We start from the raw sequence: 18,416 nt of genomic DNA on the forward strand, positions 1-18,416 counted from the left end.
CTAGTGTTAGTTAGGAGGAGCGACGTGGCCTAGTGGATAGAGCACTGACTGGGTGTGGAATCAGGAAGACTCATCTTTATGAGTTTAAATCCACCTCAAACTCCTGTGTGACCCTGGACAAGTCACTTAACCCTATTTGCCTGAGTTTCCTCATCTGCAAAAATGAACTGGAGAAGGAAATGGCAAACCATTCAAGTGTCTTTGCCAAGAAAATTCAAAAATGAGTTCACAAAGAACTAAAAAAACCAACCAAACAAAAAGATCCTAGTATAGCCCCTGCACTTGTAGCTTGGCTCAGATAAGGAGACAGTCAAACAAAAATAAAAAAGAGAGAGATTAAGCTTTATAATATGAACTTTAAATAATGCATACAAGTCCCATAAATATAATTTAAAACAATCCAAATTAAATTCTTGGCCAAAACATTTAAATAGGACCCATAGAATCTCAGAGTTGCAAGCTGCCAAGGAAGACATCTAGCTAATCAATACAACTTGTTTGATAAGTTGCACTTGGTTTTACTGTTCTTAAAATAATTGGTTGTACTAGCTTGGTCTGATAACTGAATAAGAATCTCCTCTTCCCTGACACCCTTGGCATCTAGCCTTTGCTTGATGATTTCCAGGGAGGAGGGTCCACATTCTTTCCCAAAGCAGCCCATCTCACATTTGGACAGCCTAGAGGTGGAGGTTTTCAAAGGCAAAATATTGTTTAATTCCAAGGCTATAACAATCATTCGTGTCCCAGAAACAATGTGCTAATAATATAAAGACAATCAGTGCATACATAGAATATGTTCAAAACAAAGTGGTAGTGAAAGGTTGCAGGCATTCATCCCAGATGTTTCACAGATATTAAGTGTCTTAATACAGACTCCAGGAGATTCAGAGTATCAAAGTTTCATCTAGAGAAAGGTAGCAATCTCCTTTATCTGCCACTTAGGTTGCCAGAGGGAAAAGTCTGGCATGTGGTTGGGGAAAGGCCCCTGGTCATAGCCCTGGTGTCCAGGAGAAGGAGAACCACCCTGCCTTCTTTGAACCACTGGGTTTCAATTCAGCCAGGCTCTCTAGATTTCCTAGTAAAAAACTTGTGAAATAGGTACAACTACTTAATTGCTTATTGCAGCCAGGTACAACAGCTCATGCTTTTAAGAGAATTGTCTGGAGATGCAGTAGTACCAAAATACAACATGAGGTAGAGCAGATTAAAAGAAAGTACTGCAAGCAAGTTTTATTGGGGGAAAGCGGAAATGGGATATTCACAGTACTGGGATAGCCAGGGAAGATGGATACATAGGGCAGTCTGGTGGTATCCTTGGTGCAGATGGTTACCCATTGTAAGGGAAGTGGACAAGTTTTATCCTATTCCTATCTGGATGAAGCAGAATAAGGTGTTGGGGTCAGACTTGGTTGGTATATATGTCAAGGTTCAGAACTGGTATGAACTCAGGCTAGGAGGTTGGGAGTGGGGAAAAGTAGGAAATTGGTGGCTAATTGATGTTCAAACTTCCCACCTGCTAGAAAAATATACTTTGGACCCTTACTTCTGGTCTTACTCTGACAATGTGATTTAGGAGTTTTAGGGGCTTTGTTTAGCTGGTTTAGGAAATTACTGTAGTCTTTACAATAGCATACTTTAGAAATATTATGAAATCATAAAAATTTCGGAGTTGCAAGTTATGGTATGTGGGTCAACTAATCCAAAGACCTTCCTAATGCATAAATTTCTTCAGCATGTCTAACAAGTGGTTATCAGTGGTCAACTTGAACCTTAGTACTATGTAAAATGCTTAGTACTTAGTGCTTAGTAAACTTCGTACTACGTAAGTGCCAGTTATTATCATTATTCCACAGAAGTAGTATCCTACTTACATAAAAATCCCTAAAATATTTGAAGTTATTTCCTTGAACTGCTCTTGTGTGTTCTATTTGGGGAAACACTATGTGCGGTATAATTAAGTACAGGATATATAGGAGAAATTTGGGTCAGGAAAGGCCTCATGTAGAAGGTGGCACTTGCATTGAATTTATTTTAAAAGTTCGGGATACTAAGAGTTAGAAGTGCATTCCAAGTATGGGGGAAAGCCTGAGGAAACCAGATTCAGGTGGCCTGCAATAACTAGCATCCTAGTGAAACTTATGGCCTCTTGAATGGAGACAAAGTTGAGGGATGGACCAAGTTGACACGGTCACCTGGGCTGCCTTGTGGAAGAAGAAAGGCAAGTCCCCTGAAGAGTAACCAAAATTCCAGAGTTCCCAATTCAAACCAGCTGGTGACACTGTCTTGTAAGGCTGACAATATAGGTGAGAATACAACCCCTGGGTTTGGGATTTGGGTTGTGGTGCCTTTAACTCTCTACTATGGGGTTTAGAGTGTTTGACCACCCTTCATTCCAATGACTGGAAGCTTCACTGAGACTCATCATGAATCAATATCCTAGGGGTAAATGGTCCCAAGTTGCATGGTGTGTCTATCTCTGTTATTTAAGAGCTACTATAACAACACTTAAATGAATTTATATTTTATTAATTATAGCCTAAATGAAGAGACTACATAGCTCAGAAAGCTGGCTCTGATACTTGGAAGGTCTGAGTTGATATTCCATCTCTGGAACATGTGGGCTCTTTGACCCATCGAAAGTCACTTCACCTCCCAGTGCTAGATCATTGGTGTCAAAATCGAATGGAAATAGGGGCCGCTACAGCATACGTGAGGATCCCTGCAGGCAGGCTGAATGTTGACTTAGATAATCATACATGTTTATATATTTATTTTTTAATTAATACATCAGCACATTAAAACCAGATAGGAACAACATTTTAATTTACATCTGACCACACTTGAGTGTTCTGGTCCACATGTAGCGCAATTGACACATTTATTTTAGACAAAGATCTAAGACTAAGTTGCAGAGATGGTGTAGGTAGAAGGTTCCTCATCCAGGGGTTCCCCACACCAATGAAATCACAGGTCCACTACCTCTCCCTAACTTCTACATTCATTTAAAAAGATGTGTATGAGGCTCTGTGTATATGTTATTTATTCAGTCCATAGAAGGGTATGTTTATTTACACATGGATTTACAGACATCTTGCAGAAATTTCATGGTCCCATGGGTAACTTAGCCCACAAGGTGGGAACTGCTGGTCCAAACACAACCATTAGTCAGGTGCATGATTGGCTTACAATTTTACTATCAGTGAATCAAGGTCCTGTGCCCAGTTTAATTTTGGCAGAGGACAGTAAGATGCAGAAGGAAGGGAGTTATTTATGAAAGCCAAAGGATTCCTTCATTTTCACTAGCAAGAATTGGAGGAACGTAGTTCCAGAAGAATGGAGGTCTGGATTTTGGCAGGAATCTGTAGCATTGTTACCAGCCATCAGCCACGGAAGCACTTGATGGAAAAAGCAAGTTCAGAATAACGTCATTGCCATGGGGAATATGAAGCCCACCCAGGGAGGGACTTAGCTTCACTTATTTTATGAGTCCTGAGGATTTCTTCCCACCCACACAGTTTTCAAATGAGATCAGCCTCTGAAAAGCAGTCTGGTTGTCTTCGTGGAACTCATTCATTAGCTAGAACTCCACACTAATCTTCACTGTGGATCTGGTTGTTCTACCCTGTGAAGAAATAGTAATGTTGTGTTGTTTCCTTTCTTCTTTTAGTTGTTGTTGCTAAGTTCTCCGGAATTGTGGGATTGTTTCAAGATTCAGCTTTAAGGTTCAGAAAAACTCATTTGAAGGAGCAGTTGATCATCTGAAGCATCTGGGAAAAATTTTGATTTGAGACAGAATTGTTTGGAGATCACCCCTACAGTAACCCTTTTCTCATTTTCTTTGTGTCTTTTTAAAGTTCCTCTAGATTCCTCCATAGTTAAATTTGGAAACTTAGTTTGCATGTGGGATGAATTGGAATTAGACAGTGAAACATGCATCATTAGCTTACAGATGTTTTTTAACACTGTCTTTCTTATCTTCTAAAATTGCAGCAGCTAGTAGTAGCCCTTTCAAAGAAAACTCAAATTTGGGAAATGTGAGGGATTTTTGTTTTATTTTTAATTAGTCTGTGTTGTTTGATTAATCTTTAGTAACTTGTAGGATTGAATTATTTAAGTGACACTTAGCAGAGTGTTTACGTATTTCTATATGTCCCTTTTAAAGTACAAAATAATGTTGAAATTCTGAATTCAGCAACTTTTTGGATATGAAAAAATTATTAAATGAATGTGCCTCTTTTGTACCTACCACAAGCAGATACCACTGGGTTTGATCAATGGAATTGAACACCTTGTGGGTCAATTCTCATGGAACATCTTCCCATCTGGGATCTCAAGGAGTAAAGAGAGGGGTGGTTGGGTAGCTTGACAGCTTCCTTCCCTCTCCATCCCATGTTTCAGCTTCCTTTTATGTGTTGTCTTTCCCCACTAGAATGTAACCTCTTTGAGGAAAGGGACTGTTTTTCTTTTGGCTTGTACATGGCACATAATTAGCAATTAATAAATGCTTGTTGACTGAGTGAGTGATTGACTGTGGATTCTTGACTCCATCTACTGCACTAACCAATTCTCTAATGTTTATATTATACCTACTAGCTAGTTGCCATTGAATAGTCAGATAGGAGAGCCAAGTTGGTAAAAATTAAAGCCTTCTAAATTACATAGGATGAGCTAGGGATTCCAAGATATAGAGGTGTAAAGAGAAAATATTGCAGGCATGAGGGACAACCTATGCAGCATGTAACAGAGGCAGGGGCTGGGTAGCATCAGATATGGGGAGCAGCACATAGGCCAGACTGGCTAGAAGATAGTGGGTATGAATAAGGTGAAATCAGTCTCAAAAGACAAATTGAAGCCAGACTGTGAAGGGCTTTAAATGTCAAAGAGAACTACCCATATTTAATCCTAAAGGCAACAGGGATCCATTGAAACTTCTTGTGTGCATGGTCAGGCTTGCACTTGATGAATATCTATTTGGCTTCTGTACAGAGGATAAAAAGGAGAAGCTAGATGCCAGGAGACTGTTTAAGAGACTATTGCCATGGTCCAGGCAAAAAGTAAGTCATACCCTGGCTAGGGTAATGGTCATATGCACTTCAGGGACATATGTAACAGGGATCATTCCTTTTTTGTTGTTGTTTTTTGGTGAGGCAATTGGGTGGGGTTAAGTGACTTACCCAGGGTCACACAGCTAGTAAGTGTCAAACGTCTGAGGCTGGATTTGAACTCAGGTCCTCCTGACTCCAAGGCCAGAGCTCTATCCACTGCACCACCTAGCTGCCCCAGATCATTTCATTTTTGCAATTGTATCCCCATTGCCTTGTGTTATACCTGCTTAATAAATGCTTGTTGATTAATTGATTGATCTGGACTCAATAATATAAGTAGCTAGCTTTATATGTAGTTTTTTCTTTGTTTAATTTATGAAATAAAACAAGCATTTCCGTAATAGTATAATAAAAAAAAGATAATTGCATATGAAACTGCAAATCTACTATGTATAACTTGCTTTTCCTTTTAGATATACAACAAAGTTATTATGGAAATTTCTTTTTCTTTTTTTTTTCTTCCCTACCCCTCATCCCCAGAAATGGCCACCATTAGACACAAATGTGTGTGTGTCTGTGTGTGTGTAATTTATCAGTTCTTACTCTAGATGCAGCTAGCATCTTTCTTCATATGTCCTTTATAATTAATTAGGATGTTTATAATAGTCAAAATGACTTATTTGCTCAAAGTCATGCTTTAACAATATTATTGTTACTGTGTACAATATTCTCTTGGTTCTATTCATTTCCCTCTTCATTATGTAATGAAGTCTTTCTATCTTTCTAAGATAATTGAACTCATTATTTCATGTAGCACAGTAGTATTCCATCACAATCATATACCACAACTCATTCAGCCATTCCCCAATTGATAGGCATCCCTACAGTTCACAGTTCTTAGCCACCACAAAGAGCTGCTGTAAACATTTTAGAACATATAGGTTCTTTTCCTTTTTCCCTAATGATCTTTGGAAATAGACCGAGGAGGGGGCAGCTAGATGGCACAGTGAATAGAAGAGCACTGGCCCTGGAGTAAGGAGGACCTGAGTTCAAATCCGGTCTCAGATACTTGACACTTACTAGCTGCGTGACCCTGGGCAAGTCACTTAACCCCATTGCCTAGCCAAAAAGAAAAAAAATCTGTAGGGTCCTCTGCCTCACCATATATCAATTTATTTTAATTCATAGACATCTGTACTCAGCTGATATAGAGGCCATATTCCCTTCTGTTAATATTTTGTTACTTTATTTGTTTATGATCAAGATCTTTACCTGAGTTTTCTTCCTTCTGAGAGTTGGTAATTTCATTCTTTCCCCCCTATTTTACTGTATCATCCCCTTTCTGACTTAACCCCCTTTGATGATAGTTAGCCTAAAGCTGTTTTAGCTTCCTCCCTTGTTGGGCAATTCACCTTCTGTGGGTAGAGAACTGGCTCTAGGTGGCATTCTGTCCCATTTCCCTTTATCCCTCAGTTCTCTGATTGAGCTCCATTGCAGTGCAGAGAACTGCCACCCCATTTTACAGTTGAGGAAGTTGAGGCAGACAAAGGTTAAGTGTCTTGTTCAAGGACAGATTTGAACTCAGGAATTCCTGACTCCAGGACCAATGCTCTATCTGCTGTGCCATGTGGCTATCCCAGATGGAGTAACAGATGATAAAAGCTGCATTGTTGACCAAAGTGTGGCAAAGATGTAGTAAGAAATGAATGAATCAAGAGAGGAGGAAGAAAGAGAACATAAGGGAGAAGATGAAAGGGAAGCATGTAGAGGAAAAACAAAAATGAAAGAACCATTGGTTTTAGTTTTTATTATTATAGACAGGAGGGCAGGAAAAGGTATTGGGGCGTAAAAGGTTAGGGGAGTTAGGGTTTTTTTTAGGCTTTCAGATTTTATCTCTAAAGTTACAGAAATCAGATTAAGCAAACAAATGAAAATGACAATTTTTTTTTAAAGACCTAACTTCCATCACTTGTGGTGATTTTGACGACTGTACTGCTGAGAAGGATGTGGGTGGTTGCATAGGAAATATTTTCTTCTCCCTTTCTCTGATAGTTACAGATGGAACTAGGCCAGAGTGGCAGTCTGGGCTGCTGCTTATTTGGGGAGGGTGGGATCTGGGCCTGTTGCACGTTTTCTTTTCTAAGCTCTGCCCTCTCTTACTCTGTAGTACTAAAGAACTTGCATGTCCTCTTGGGGTCTGTGTTTCTCTTTAGAAAGAGGTTAAGCTACAACCCACCTCTTTGGGGAGATGGAGAGAGTTGGCATTCTTCTTGAGAGTCAGAGATAAGGTGTGTAGTAGCTAGGCAAAGCAGAGGAAGCCCTGGTTTTATAATAACCCCAGTCATCATGGTTGCAATCTAGGCTAGACTAGAAATACCAGATAAAAGGACACCCATACTTAGCCATTAACATAAATGAAACTCTGAGACTGCCTTTCTATCCAACTAGATTAATGTAGTGGAGGTGGGAGGATGCCGGATGACCTGGTGTTTCGGCTGAAGTGCTGTACCCCCGGGAGAGAACAACCCGAGTCGGCTTTATTTACTCCTCTCCCCCCATCCTCATCTCTTACCCGGGGCTGGATGTCAAAAATCAAAAGCAGAGAAAATATCTGGCTTTTGGCCACCAAACAGTTTTCAGGGCTAGCAGATCAGCACTGTTCTCTCATTCTTCTTCACTCTCTGCCTTAAGGTAAAGTGGATTCTAGAAGTCCCTGGATAAATGTCTGATTGCCCTCAAAGGTAGTCCATACTATGGACTATGGACAAATACAATTTGGTTTCCTCCATTTTCTTATACAGATGGGTGACATACTATATTTAATATGGTCAATGAGCATTTATTAAACATTTACTACATGTCAGGTACTGTGCTAAGCACTGGAGATAGAAAAATAGGACAAAAAACTTGATTCCTATCTTCTAGGAGCTCCCATTCTGATGAGAGTAGGCAATATGCAAATAACTATATATATATTCAAGAGACCTACAGAGTAAATTGGAGGTAATCTCACTAACTGTGTGTGGCTGTAGAAGGGAGCAGTAGGAGGGAGGAAGGCAACAAGTATTTATACTGCTAAGCACTTTATAGATATTGTGTCATTTGAGCCTCACAGCAACCCTGGGAGATAGATTCTATTGATCCTCATTTTATAGTTAAGGAAACTGAGGTTAAGGGACTTACCTAGGGTTATGCAGCCACTAAGTGCCTGAGACTGGATTTGAACTTAGGTCTTTTGACTCCACTCCCAACTCTTATTGATTACACCTTGCTGAAGGTATAATTTGAGCCAAGTCTTAAAGAAAACCAAAGAAGTGAAGATAAGTGAGAGCATTCTAGGGGGGGGGGGTGGGGGTGGATAGCAATAAAGAGGCATTGAGAGATGTTTGTAGCATGTTCAAGGAACAGCAATAAAGGGCAGCTAGGTGTCAAAGTAGAGAGAGATTCAGCCTTGAAGTCAGGAGGACCTGAGTTCAAATCCAGCCTCAGATACTAGCTGTATGACCCTGGGCAAGTCATTTAACCCTCTTTGCCTCAATTCCTCATCTGTAAAATGAACTGGAGACTGAAAAGGCAAACCACTCCAGTATCTTTGCCAAGAGTGTCACATGATTGAAACAACTAAACAACGATAAAGTTAGTATCACTAGATCATAGATTGCATGGAAAGGATGAAATACAAGAAAACCAAAAAGGGAAAAGGAAGCCAGGTTGTGAAGGACTTCAAGAACATTTCGTATTTGATTCCCATGATAATAGGGAACCACTGGAGCTTATTGAATAGGGTGGCAACCTATGCTTTGGAAAAAAGCATGTGGCTACTAAGTGAATGATTATTGAACATTCGTAGTGAGTATAAATGGAAGTCAAAATGACTAGGTGATTAGGAGTATGATTGTGTCTTGGACTGCAATAGCAAAGTTGGGAAAGGCAAAGGTTTGAGAGGAGAATTAATGAACTCTGTTTTGACCATGTTGAATTTGAGATACATCTCAGGTGTCCAATTTAAGATGTCTAAAAGGCAAGTGAAGATGCATGACTGATGCTCTGGAGAAAGATTAGGGACTACATATACAAAGCCAGAAATCATTTGTCTGGAGATTGTAATTAAACCCATGGGAGCTGATGAAAACACAAAGTGATATAGCATACAGGGAGAAGAGAAGAGGACCCATCGGGGACATCTAATTTTCTCTGGGCTTCCCAGGGTTTTGGCTGCCTAAGCCATGTAGGCAAATAATTAAGTACCTGCTATATTGCAATGCTTGTGTTAAATATTCGGATCAGACAAGGATAAAGGAAACGCTCAAGGAACTTTCAGTCTCTTAGCTTTAAGTACCTCCCTACATTTGCTGTTTGTGTGTGGAACATTGAAGTGGGACAGAGCATTTCCAAAATCCAAGACTCAGTTCTCTGCAAAAAAAAAAAAAAATAGTAGTCCCAGAATAAAGAGTACACAGGTTTGTAGCCACATTTTAATTGTTAATGTTTATTTAGTATCTCTATTAATCCCTTCCCCATATCCTACACCCATGTCAAATTTCAGTCGGAATCCATAGGTGGTAGGGAAACTGATCTATTTTAGGAAGATAACTGCCTTTAAAAGATGTAATAATTTACCACTGTTGCTCATTTAAAATGTCTCCCCAGAATTCTTGAAATATTTTTTAAGAATAAGAATTCATGTTTATACGGGGTAGGAAGGAATGAGATGTAGAAGGGTTGGTGTGCCACCTCCTGTACACATACAGAGAGTTATGACTGGTACCACTACCTTTCTATCCCCTTCCCACCACACTTGTTGAAAGCTTAAACTTTGTAAGCTTAAACTTCACACTCATTTTTTTTTTCATTTTTAAATTAATTTATTTATTTTTAGTTTTCAACATTCATTTCCATAAGCTTTTGAGTTTTAAATTTTCTCTGCCTCCCTCCCTTTTCCCCTCCCCAATATGGCCTGCAATCTGATACAGGCTCTACATATACATTCTCATTAAACATTTTCACATTAGTCATGTTGTAAAGAAGAATTAGAATGAATGAGAGGAACCAGGAGAAAGAAGAAACACACACAAAAAAGAGAAAAGCTCGAGTGAGAGCAAATAGTATGCTTTGATATGCATTCAGACTCTGGATATGGATAATATTTTCCATCATGAATCTTTTGGAGTTGTCTTAGATCTTTGTGTTGCTGAGAAGAGCTAAGTCTATCAAAGTTAGTCATCGAACAATGTGACTGCTACTGTGTACAGTGTTCTCCTAGTTCTGCTTGCTCCACTCAGCATCAGTTCATATAAGTCTTTCCAGGTTTTTTTGAAGTCTTCCTGTTCATCATTTCTTATAGCACAATAGTATTCCATTACATTCATATACCACAACTTGTTCAGCCATTCCCCAATTGATGTATATCCTCTTAATTTCCAATTCTTGGCCACCACAAAAAAAGCTGCTATAAATATTTTTGTATATGTGAGTCCTTTTCCCATTTTTATGATCTTTTTGGGATACAGCTCTAGAAGTGGTATTGCTGGGTCAAAAGGTATGCACAGTTTTATAGCCCTTTGGAAATAGTTCCAAATTGTTCTCCAGAATAGTTGGATCAGTTCACAACTCCACCAAGAATGCTTTAGTGTTCCAATTTTCCCACATCTCCTCCAGCCCAGCATTTATAGTTTTCCTCTTTTGTCATGTTAGCCAATCTAATAGGTTTTACACTCATTTTTTTTTAAAAGTGTTTTGCTTTACTTTTTTTTTTTACTGAAAAAAATCATGGAATATGAATAATAGAATATTATTACACTATAAGAAATTATGAAAGGGACAGATTCATGAGAAACCTGGGAGGGCTTTATGAACTTAGAAAGAGTGAAATGAGCAAAACCAGAACAATTTATATAATGGTTACGACATTGTTAAAATTAAAAAAAAAAACCCTATAAAATAATAAAGAACTATGATGAATGCAATGATCAGTCCTAACTCCAGAAGACTGATGAATCATCTTTCTTCCATCCCAGCTCCATTCACCTTGGTTGAGGGTTGATAAAATTAGAAATACAGAATGAGATCTGTTTTCAAACACATCCAATGTATAGATTTGTTTTGCTTGACTATACTTGCTTATTGCAAAGGACTGGGCTCTTACTGGGGGAAAGTGTGGGGATACTGATATTGATACTAAAAGTAAAAGAAAAAGTAGAAAAAAAAGTGAAAGAAAGGCATATGAATAATTTTTTTTAAATTTCAGAAGAAAGCAGTTCAGAGGGGACAATGGCAAGCAGAACAATATTGGTATGTTAAATTGAAATTGAAATATATTTAAAAAAACAGCTTGTACATAGTGACGGTTCATGGTTTTATGTGCTGTCCTATGGAGATGTTCATATTTATTGATGTGTGTTAAGTTAAAAATGATGAAAATGAAATTTTGAAATAACCTTGCTTCTCTTCCTCCAGCTTGAGAAATCCCTGGAATCATACAGGGAATTTTTAAATAAAGCTTTAGTTTACTGGTAGCATGTGCAGGCAGCAACCAGTCCAAATCCATTATGCATTCAAGAGTCTCTTCAAATTTGCAATTAAAGACTATATAATGCGTGCCATGACAGGTGACGAAACTAGACTCCCAGAATAACAAGCAAAACTGCTTCTATGCCTATTGTTGGTTAGTGCATGCGTACTTGCTAAGCTTATAGTTGACTTCAGTGCTACAGTATGAGTTATCTGGGGGAAGAAAATGTGTAAACCTGAAAGAAATACAAGTATTGGAGAACAAATTCCAAGAGGGCTGTTTGTATACTTTCTTTGAACTTCTGTGGTGTTACCAAGACACCTAATCTAGCTGTGGAAGTACCACTTTGGTTGGGCCCTGGAGGAAATGCCGAGGTTAAGTGAGTTAAAAATAAAATCAAAGTCTGGGGGGGATTTGGAGGAGTGTTGATGTAACTAAATAATATGGAGTTAATTTATTGAAGGAAGAATTTGTGTTTATGGTTTGAAGTACAAATTACTGTATTTTTCCCTTTGTTGTTGAAGCGGGTGGAGGGACATGTTAAGCAGATGCACCTTAAGTTTATTCACAGACATTTTCTTTTGTCAATGAAATACTGAAGTGCATTAAAAGTGGAGTTTTGAGAGAAGGCTTTTTCAAATAGTTCCCCACCCTACCCCCAACATTTGCCATGTATTTACTTAATTATTCTAAGACTAGTGTTCCACAGCAGTTTTATGGTACATTTGGAGACAGGCAAAATTAAGCTGTTTATTTCTCTTCTTCTTCTGCCATACAGAATTTTATCAAAATGTATTGCCTATAGTTATGTTATATTAATCATAAGGGATTTTACCTTTTTGTACTTACAAAATAGAATGAAGTTGTTTATTTCTTTTCTTCCACTATACAGAATGTTGTCAAAATGTGTTTCCTTTAGTCATGTTACATTAGACAAAAGAGATTTTACCTTTCTGTACTTAAAAGTACTTTATTTATTCAACCCTAACTAACATTTCAGTTTAACAAACATCTGTTAAGTATTTATTTGCTATGTGCACAGCACTGTGTTAGACATTGGAGATACAAAGACATGCAATGGCACAGTCCTTGGTTTTAGCAAGTTTATGTACTATTGGAGGAATAGTGTGTATCTGAGTGTGTGTGTGTGTGTGTGTGTGTGTGTGTGTTTGTGTGTTTAATTAGGTATAGAAAGTTATGACCCAGAATTTTTGAGCTGAGTTGTGTGTATGATGGGAGTGGGGGGTGGAATCAAGGAAGGCTACATGGAGGAAGAAGAAATGCAGTTGGGCCTTAAAAGAAGAGAGGAACTTCAGTAAATGAATTGGGGTCAATGGTTAATTGAAAAAAGATCTTTCCTGGGAAGAAAGGGAACTATCCTGTGAGAGAGAGTGTGAGTGTGTGTATATTTTAAAACTTAAAGTATAATTTCAAGTTGAGTAAATAACCCAGAGGACATGCTAGTGTACATACACACGTATACCTACATGTGTGTGTACATATGTATATATAAATATACCACATAATAAATAACATTTATGTGTAGCATATAGTATATAGATCTAATTAATCTGTATATTATAAAATATGCATATGTTATTTCTGTATTATATTATATGCTTTTAGTGCCCCTCTGGACTATTTCTCCAATTTCAAATCATGAACACTAAGGACACAAAGACAAAAGCAGTCCTTGCCATCAAGGAACTTAGCACTGAATTGAGAGAAAAATCAGAGAGGTAGTGTTATGTAACTGTTATAGCATATCTATGGTGAATTCCTTTAGGTTATGCCCATTAATCTATAACTATCTAATGGAATTGGCTAAAAATCATTTAGTAGCATCAGTTACCTTTCGTCAACTGAAGGCTGATTTTTTAAGTTTTATTGGTATGTTCCTTTTTTACATTGCAAACATTTACAGATTGTCCCCACTCCATGAAAGGTCTCTTGTAACAAAGTATAACAATTAAGTAAAACTTACAATGTAGTAATCTCATCTTAAAGTATATGCGACAGTCTATATCTTTAACACCCTTCTACCTCTTCTTTAAAATTCTTTTTTTTTAAATGAGCAGAAATATTTTTTCTCTTCTGCCCTGTTGAAACACAGAAAAAAAATTCCTTGCAACAAATAAGCATACTCAAGCAAAACAAATTACTTAATTCGCTGTATACAAGACACAATACATATATACATACAAATACACATAGATACATATCTCATTCTTGACCCTAAATCCATCACCTCTCTGTCATGTTTCAATCTTGGTTCTTTAGAATCATGAATGGTCATTGTATTGATCATAGTTCCTACAACTTTCAAAATTGCTTGTTGTTATGTTGTTGTGTTGTGTTGTTGTTCTTATATAAATTGTTTTCCTAGTTCTGCTCATTTCATTCTTCATTAGTTTATGTCTTAAAATTGTTCATTTTTATAATATGATGTTATCAATTGTTCTCTTGCATTCTGCATCAGTCCATATGTCTTTCCATGTAACTTTAAAATCATCTATTTCCTCATTTCTTTTGTTTTTTTTTCCTTAAGGCAATTGGGGTTAAGTGACTTGCCCAGGGTCACATAGCTAGTAAGTGTCAAGTGTTTGGTCTGAGGCTGGGTTTGAACTCGGGTCTTCCTGAGTTCAGGGCCAGTGTTCTACCCACTGCGCCACCAAGCTGCCCCCTATTTCCTCATTTCTTACAGCACAATAGTATTCTATCATATTAATATATATCACAATTTGTATGTTTCAATTACAATTTTTCTTGGCATTAAATAACCAGCTTATTTCTTCCCAGAGGATTTCTATTTTTGAAAATGTAGAAAAGAAAAATGCATATGGCTATTAAGAAAAAATAATATACATAATAGAAATATAAAGTGAATGCCAAACCAAGTATTATATAATTTTGCAGGAGGTGTGTTGGGTAATAATAACATTAATGTAATATTTGTTCAGAGCTCACAGGATGTATGGCTCAGCAGCTATGAGTTTCTAAGTCATTTTAACTCAAACTTAATTGTACATGAAGCTGTTACTTTTCCATTATGTAACTGAAATATTAGTTGCGAGTCTTCTAGAAAAGTGAGGGAACACCATGACCATTCATGTAGTCCTTTATACTTTTGTATTTCCTGTGGTGTGTGTGTGTGTGTGTGTGTGTGTGTGTGTCTATGTGTGTGGAAAGAGAGAGACAGAGAGAGACACACACACACACAACACACCCTGTTTTTATTTTATTCTAGTGTAATAGTGAATAACGTATAGCCTACTGTCTGTACTCCACTGTTGGTGTGGGTATTCCTGATAATGATGCAAATCACAACCTGTTTGTGTAAACTCTCTGCCCTGCCACCCCATGCAACTTGTCCATGTCCTTTCGCCACTGGGGTTCTGCAAACTTGCTGCAAGTCATATGCAAATTGTAAGTGACTTAGAATCATAGGATGGAAGGAATCTTAGAAAATATCTAACCTGACCCCCTCATTTTACAGTTGAGGAAATTGAGTCCCAGGAAGGTCAAATGACTTGCCTAAAGTTATGTAGCTAGTTAATGGCAGATCCAGGTGTATACAACTGAGTTCTCTTGACCTAGTCCAGCACTCTATTCATTCTACCAATTAGCCTTCATAGGTCAACCGAGGACAACACTCTAGGTTCTAAGTCAGGGGCCCATAAGAAAAAAGAGGGCTCTGTAGAGTTCTATGACTGCAGTGCTTCAACCCAACCATATCTGACAGCTTTATGAGCCTCTCAAGAGTAAACTTAATGAGTCCCCACTGCTGTTATGGGAAAGGACTGACTTTGATGAAGCACAGACATAATCCGCTCCAGCCAAATCATCACTTTCCTCTGTGCCTGGTGGATAGTAAGCAATAGGTCAAGTAATGATTTAGTTATCAGACATCAATGTAGTGATGTAGAGAATTTTTAAAAGGAAGGGTTTAACTCAGATATAATCAGTGCTTAGAATAGTGCCTTGGCATGTAGTACACTTAATAAATGCTTTCTCATTCATTCATTCATTTATTTATTTACTCATTCATTCTCTCAGATTTCTTCCATCTCTAAAGGCTTTGAGTCTGAGTGATATCAGGTTAATCTATGGAAGTCACTTTTTGTATTACTTGAGTTGTGTACTTCTCACCGAATTGAAATGGGCAAATATTATGGTTTTCCAGTTTTTCCTGATAGTGACATGCCAAATTCCCTGTATCTCAGTTTGGCTGCAGAGTACAGAACTTAACATAGTTTTCTGACAAAGGTCTGATAGAGTTTTCAGAACAGTATTAAATATAGAGAATTAGTTCATGCTTCCTATTCCCTGTCTCTTGATTTATGCATCATGTTTCTCTACTCAGCCCTTAACTACTACATATTTTTAGGCTGAGAATCAGCCTAGCTAAATTCAAAGTTCATTCCCCAAAAAGATGGCCAAGTGACACTTTTTGGGGGGGGGTAGCCATAGCAACTTATACAAACTATTTGGCCATATACTAAGGAAAGGTGAGGATGCAATCATTTTCAGTTAAGTGAGCCCCCACACTAATGAAATAAAATCTTTTGGAGTAGAAAATTAAGTACTAGTGGTAGAATGGGTGCTGGACTTGAAGTTGGAAAGATCTGGTTTCAAATCCTGCCTCAGACACTTATTAGCTACCTGACCCTGGGCAAGTCACTTAAACCTCTCTCAGTTTCAGTAAAATGGAGATAATATTAGTAACTACACTAACAAGGTTTTTGTGAGGTTCAAGGCAACATATTTTGCAACCTGTATAAATATACTCTATATAAATGCTAGCTACAGCCTCTGGCTCTCTTTCCAAATTGGGATTCTTAACCTTTTGTGTTACGGACCCCTTTGGCAATCTGGTGAGACTTATAGACCCCCTCTCAGAGTAATGTTTTTAAATGCATAAAAAATGCACAAATTACAAAAGTGGAGCAGTGGATAGAGTGCTAGGATTGGAGTCAAGAGGACCTGAATTCAAATCTAGCCTCAGACACTTACTAGCTGTGTGACCCTGGGCAATTGACTTAACCTAAATTTGCCTTGGAGTCAGCTAGGTGGCTCAGAGTGGATAGAGTGCTGATCTGGAGTCAAGAAGTCCTGAGTTCAGATCTTGCATCATACTTGGACTAGCTGTGTGACTCTGGGCAAGTCACCTAACTGTTTGTGTTAATCCACTGGAGAAGGAAATGGCAAACCCCTCCAGTATCTTTGCCAAGGAAACCCATGCACAGTATTGGCATGATGGTCTATGGGGTCACAAAGAGTCAGACACAACTGAGTGATTGAACAACAATTTATGGTGAAGGAGATAGAGTACCAGAAGGAAGATCTTTTTGCAGAGCTTTCTCTGCACGTTTGCAAGTAAAATCTTTATTAGTCGTAACTAACCATTTGTGGCGGGACAAAGCAGATACAAATATTATCTGTAGATCTCTAAATGAAAACTCCCTGCCAAGGCTGAGTCAGGTCCGGTTAGAGGGCCAGACTACATCATCACTAACATTTAGTGTATTGCAGGGAGAAGATCTGACATTTACTCCCTCATCTGCTTGTAAAATCCTCTTATCAGGATGCTAGAGATCCGGCAGCATCAGAGGAGAGTTTGATGAAAATTCCAGCAAAACTCCACCAACTCATGCTACGGAGATGTAAATATGGGCAGGCCAGTGATGAGGATAAAGAAAAGTAATGTAATTAGCTCCAAGTCAAGGCTTTGCTAAATTCAGAGTGGAGGTCTAAATTTAAAGTAAACTCTGGCCTTTCTTGCGTTTCTTTTTTCTTTTTTTCTTGCCAACCATTTACCAACAAAGGTGCTATAGGACTTATTCTGAACAGAGTGATGCTTTTCTCCACTCAAACATCGGCAGGAAACAAAAAAATGCCACTTTTCAATGGTGCTGTGGATGTGCTCTTGGGATATGGTTTTCACAATGGACTGAATGTGCAAAGTAGTAGAAGTCTTATTAGATTCTCAGAACTTTAGAGATGGCCTGGTTCAATCCCTTCACATTTAATTTAATTTATTTTTATTCTCAATTCAACAAGCACAAAAAGGGAACATTTTGTTAATAATAGCTAATAGTGCTTTTAAGGTTTGCTTTAAGGTTTGTGTTTTACAAACATTATCTCATTTGATTCTTACATCAACTGAGGAAACTGACTTCCTTATTTGTAAAAATGAGGGAATTGAACTGAACCTCCAGCTTTAAATCCTCTTTTTTCCCCATGATGAACTATGATCTATGAATAGGTAAAGAGGTTAAGAAGTGAATTGCAGACCTTTACTGGACAATGTTGAATGTGTGAACTTTGGAGACTACTTATATAATTTAAGAAAAGGATGTTGATATTACCAATTGTGAACCTGAGTTTGAAAAAAAAAGTAAAATTATTCTCTTTTTAGTAAGAAACAAATGCTTACAAAGAGTTCTATTAGAAAGGTCAGAATTTTCGACTACTTGCTACTTGAAAGGATATGCTTTATCTGGAAAATCAACTTATCCAGACTATCCTATTTCTCCAGAATAGATTACATGTTCCTGTGTTTGCCTTGAGGTGTGGGTATGGAACAGTAAGTGTGGGTATAACCAGCTACAGTCCCTCTAGGTAGGAGATAAGCCTTTTCCCTAAAGCTTTATCTTTGATATGACCAAAAAAAGAAAAATGGAAATAACATAAATAATATGGAGACTTGTTGTACAAATGACACTCACTTTTACAAATTTTGTAGGGCAAGGGAAGCTTTCTCAGCTACACTGTTGGCTTCTGCTCTGATACTTGGGTCAGAAAATAGCATGACAGCTTAGAGGTGAGCAATATGTGATTAAGCATCACACAGTAGAGCA

At 37.9% G+C, this 18,416-nt stretch overlaps 1 protein-coding gene across 2 annotated transcripts in view; it reads left to right on the forward strand.

Moving 5' to 3' along the window:
- The window catches only part of TNFAIP8 (TNF alpha induced protein 8), a 131,630-nt gene that overhangs the window by 33,457 nt on the left and 79,757 nt on the right, over nucleotides 1-18,416 (forward strand). The window contains exon 1 of one of the 2 annotated variants that reach the window (XM_027875142.1): nucleotides 11,789-11,935. The exons of the other annotated variant lie outside the window; for it this stretch is intronic. Coding sequence (XP_027730943.1) covers nucleotides 11,923-11,935 — 13 coding nt within the window. The 5' untranslated portion in view covers nucleotides 11,789-11,922. Of the gene's footprint in view, nucleotides 1-11,788; nucleotides 11,936-18,416 lie in introns of those variants that run through there. 2 annotated transcript variants of the gene reach the window in all.

The sequence above is a fragment of the Vombatus ursinus genome, unplaced genomic scaffold (assembly GCF_900497805.2).
Source record: "Vombatus ursinus unplaced genomic scaffold, bare-nosed wombat genome assembly UNPS02014807.1, whole genome shotgun sequence".
NCBI classification, from domain to species: domain Eukaryota; kingdom Metazoa; phylum Chordata; class Mammalia; order Diprotodontia; family Vombatidae; genus Vombatus; species Vombatus ursinus.